The 4,869-nt window shown below is 46.4% G+C and overlaps 1 protein-coding gene across 1 annotated transcript; it reads right to left on the minus strand.

Annotated features, from left to right (window-relative positions):
* Positions 1-205: 205 nt before the first annotated feature.
* lrfn1 (leucine rich repeat and fibronectin type III domain containing 1) lies at positions 206-4,169 on the minus strand. The gene is made up of 2 exons (XM_076100541.1): positions 2,794-4,169; positions 206-1,106 (listed from the first exon to the last, which is right to left on the minus strand). Exons 1-2 carry the CDS (start codon positions 4,167-4,169, stop codon positions 206-208), a joined length of 2,277 nt encoding a protein of 758 aa, XP_075956656.1.
* Between the last annotated feature and the right edge of the window lie 700 nt (positions 4,170-4,869).

A 4,869-nucleotide genomic window follows, 5' to 3' on the forward strand; every position in this document is an offset into this window, starting at 1 on the left:
GCAGGACAAAGACTGAGACTGTGATCTTCTCCAGCAACTCACAGAAAGTTTGCATGTGTAAGTACATGTGCTTGTGTTCGTCATTTGCTGTGTGCAGCAACAATGTGTGTGTTATATGGCATGTAGAGATACTTGTGTTTGAACATGTGTGTGTCTGTGTGTTGCTGAGCCGTTTTTTTGTTTTTCCCCGGCTACATCCCTTTCCTCAGACTGTGCTCTCAAGCATCCACTCAGTGCTGCTGAACGTAACTCTCCTGTTGGCGAGCGGCGAGGACTCAATGTCGAGCTGGTTGGTGGACTTGTGCCACCTCGTCCTCGCTCTGCGTGGGTAACTATGACTCTGAAAAATGGAGTAATCCCCTCCGTCAAAAGAGAATCTGTGCCTAGTTCGTGCCAGCTCATTAGGGAGCAGTCCCATGTTGGCCAGAGCACTTTTCTTGTCCTTGAGCCTGGGAGCCTCCTTGGTGCCAGCGTTGGGGCCTATGAGACACAGGGACATGGTGGAGCCCGTCAGGCTACTGTCCGTCTGTGTGTCCTCAGATGGGGGGCCAGAGCACTGTGCATCCAGGCTGGTTCTTCTATTCATCCTGTCTACAGTCATGGGCGGCAGCTCCACCTCCAAGATGGCAGTGGTGGCTGCTGGATTCTCTTTCTTGTCATTGTTCACCCTCAGCACCAGCGCCATGCACTCTTTGGGCGCGTGAGCTTCACGCTGGCCCTCATCAGACGGTTGCTTGGAGGCGGAGCGCTGAAGCCGCTGCTGGCTGCCATTGGTCTGCGAGTGCATGCTGGAGCTGACCTTGTTCTTGCTGTCTTCTGGGCCGCTGTAGGCCTTGTAACGGATCATCAGGATGATAATGAACACCAGCACGGAAGCAACAATTATACCACCAATAATGATGATCATAGTGCCTCCCAGAAACTGGCTGTGCATGAAGCGGCACTGGCTGACCTCACTGGCCGTGTGGAACTGCACACAGCCAACCACACGTGTGGCCGTTAATGATGTGATGCCGTCGTCGTAAACCGCCAGCACGCAAAGGTCATACTCTCGTCCTGCGGCCAGATCATTGATTAAGAAGTTCTTGTTGGTAGATGGGATCATTCTGTAGAGAAGAGAAATATAGTGCGGTGGTGAAGATGTAGATACTTAATCATCGGAATTACAACGCCCACATTTACTGATTTGCATAAGGTGTATTAAATCACACATAAGGTGTCAGCTCCACACAGCAAAAAGACAACAGGGCCATCACAGCTCCAGCATTGAATATCACTCATTCTGGTAGACCAAGATGAAATGCACAACACTTTGTTACAGTTGACTTATTGGAGAATATGTTATATCATAAAATAGTGAGAAGTTGCTCTATTGGGTTTGTGTGTGAAATGACAGCAAGGGTAAACAGCAAGGTGATAAACAAGGCAGAGGAGGCTTGTTGCCTAAAAGATATACCAGCTGCAGTTTGCAGGACAAGTGACACATGATGTGAAGGCAGTTATGATGTGTGAGTACCTAAGGTCACATTTTGTCAGCAACGGCAAGATTACACGACTCTAAATACGATGGAGAAAAGCATTGTCTTCGGGTCAATATTGGTGTGAATATAATTAGAAGCGTGTTCCTTTTCCCTAAAGGGGGACTTTGATGGTTATCATTTGTAGGTAGTAATGTACCTCCTAAAGACAAAACAACACTCAGCTCCATGCCTAAACTGGATGAGAAAATTATACAGGAGAGCGACTCATTATATCTGATAAAACCTAAAAAAAAAAAAGAGAAAAAACAAGAAAAGAAAGTCGATGGCTATTATTAACTCGCTCTATGAATACATAAATCCTAAAGTACTCTCTGTATACCAGGTTCAGCTCATGTGCATTACATATTGCATAATAAACACATCAGACTTATAATCATATTTAAGACTATTTTAAGAAGGTCTGCAAATGCTTACACTCGCTATTTAAAAAGAGTGTAGCTCAGGCTTATTGATTTTGCCATTGTTCTATATGTGCACTTTATATATTACACATTGCAACTTAACTTGATTCTATTGGTTGCAGTGACTCAAGTACTGTGCTTCAGTACAATTTGTTTATGTATTTTGCAGACCAAGTACTTATACTTTGAATACTTCAAATACATTTTAGACTTTTACTTGTGATTAATTCTTTGTTTACAGTGTGGTATTGCAACTTAATCTATATTAAGTAAATGATCGAAATACTTCTTCCACGGCTGCAATCAAGCCTATCATTACACAACCACATCTAACCACACTCTGTGTTTAAACCAATTAATGCAGGCACTTGCTAATGATACAAACAGTTACATGCAGGGAAATAGTTGGATATCATGTTGTTGTTTATTGTCATATTACGTTTTAATGAAGCTGACAGGGTCCTTTAGTCCTTAGACTGCTGGACTCCACAATCTCTTCAGCTGATTGCAACAAGCTACTCAAACATCAGAGACTGAAAATAGTTTCCTGGATCTGTAAATATCTTAAGTAACTGTACATTTTATGCATATTATTATTTCAATGCATTTGCATGCGTTCTAATTTATGGGAAAATGTTCCTTCTCCGTTCATCCCCCAGACGACACTATAGGGGTTTTACTTATTTCTGGACATGCTTAATCAGTTTGCATCTTTGGGATCTGTCAATCTGCCATAATGAACCGTTGTGTCATTTAGCAGATGGTAACTCCAGATGTCTCACCTTTCCTCATGTCCCTGCTCTACCACCCTCCCCTCTCTCCATCCATCCACCCCCTCCACCATGGCTTACCTGTACACCAAAGTATCATCTGCCGTGCTGTTGTACTGAATCTGGTACATCCTGATGCCGGGGATGTGGCGCTCGGAAGGCCAACGGATCACAGCGGAGGAGGAGGTCAGCTCGGTGACCATCACCCTCCTGTCCAGCTTGTCGTAGCCCTTGGTGTCGTTGCCAGATTTGGAGGAGGTGGTGATGTCTGAGAGGCCGGGGTCCTCCCGCATGTGGCCTGTGTTGTTAACAAACAAGGGTAAGGGGATCATGTTGATCTCAACAGCAGCTGTGGCGATGCCTGCGGCATTGGACGCCACACAATTAAATGCGCCGCTGTCCTTCAGCGTGGTGATGAGAATATCAAGGGTCCCATTATCATACAGAATGGTGCGGGAGTTATTATGCACCAGCTTGCCATCTGGTGACCGCCAGTGAATATCTGGATCCGGATCACCCACTGCTTTGCATTTAAGAGTCACACCCTGCCCTTCCATCACGTAGGGCTTAGTAGAAAGATGCTTGGTGATCAGCGGAGGCTCACAGATAAACTCCTCCTCTTGGATGGACCAGAAATACTTATCCATGAGGTGGTCTGGCGAGGCACAGGTCTCCAGATCATCCTCCCTTGTCAGCCTGCGCAGCCACAGCAGCTCACAGTTACAGTGAAGAGGGTTTCCACCGAAGCTCACTGTCAGTGTGGAGGAGCTGAAATCCTTGATGTCAGATAGGACCTCTGCTTGCTGGAATAGGCTGTCTGGCGGCAGTTTCTGCAGCCTGTTAGAGGTCATGTCCAGGCGGACCAGTTTGGTGAGCAACGTGAAAGTCCCCGCTTCAATGTGGTCAATCAGGTTGTGGTCCAGTGTGAGCGTGTTAATGTTAGTCATTCTGGCTATGGCTTCCCAGGGGAGGCCGCGCAGGTTGTTACTGGAAATATCCAAGTCCTCTATAGTGGAAACAAACTCATCAAAGGCGGTGGGGGCCACCTGGTGGATCTGATTGTTTCCGAGGATGAGGTGCCGCAGGTTGATGAGGCCTTTAAAGTGGTCAGTCTTTATCACACTGAGGCGGTTTCCATCCATGTGGAGAGCCCGCAGGGATCGCAGGCCGACAAAGGACAGCGGCGTGATCTGGCTGATGGTGTTTCGGGACAAGGTGAGGTGGACCAAACTAGTCATGTTGAAAAAGTCTTTCCTGCGGATGATGGTGATGAAGTTGTCCGTGAGTCGCAGCTCTACGGTCTTGCGGTCGATGCCGGGTGGTACAAACAACAGACCCGTCTTAGCACAGAGCAAAGTCAGAGTGGGGGAGAGGTGCTGACAGATGCAGCGGCCGGGGCAGCTGTATCCCTTCACCAGAACTGCACTCAGCAGCACGCAAAGAACCAGACGGTCCATCGTTGATCAGTTTCCAGGTCCTTTGTGTGAGACAGACAAAGAAAAACAGGACAGAGATTGAGTCACAAAATAGAGATCTTTGAATTAATAAATAGCAGCATAGCCTTTATGAGAGCCTGCTGCAAAAAAAAAATCAAGAGTGTGACCAAGATTGCAGACACTGCCAGCAAGGTATCAATCACAAAATGGAATGGAGCTTTTCTGAAATAATGACACCTGGGATGGGATGATGAAAGGCTGCACCAACGCTGTCAGAAGCACATGTCTCTGTAGCCTTTTAATGGAAATAACAGAATGTTTTTTTGTGCCACCAGGCTGCATCACTAGGCTGTCTCACCACCAGCCATCAATTTCCCTGTATTGGGTAACTATATGCTGTGTGCATTTCCATCATACAACAAGGCTTGTTTGTCCTTTTTCTGCTCAGAATTCCACATCAGGAGGGAGAATTAAGGGTAGAAAAGGGCGCTTGTCAGCAGCGCTCAAGGATTTTCATGACCTTTTCATGGTCTCTCTGCTCTCCCTATGCTACTGAAATGCACTGCAAAATTGGACAGAAACCTGTCATGTAAATCACGACAACAAAAAGTAAAGGTGAAGACGGCGGAAATACAGCTTGTTTTCGAGTCCGTCTGATGGAGGCCTTGAAGACGTTTTGATTCTCTGATTCCCTTTTAGAGGTATCGATTTCAGTCTTGGA

The sequence above is a fragment of the Anarhichas minor genome, unplaced genomic scaffold, assembly GCF_050575085.1.
Source record: "Anarhichas minor isolate MPS153535 unplaced genomic scaffold, ASM5057508v1 ptg000026l, whole genome shotgun sequence".
NCBI lineage: Eukaryota > Metazoa > Chordata > Actinopteri > Perciformes > Anarhichadidae > Anarhichas > Anarhichas minor.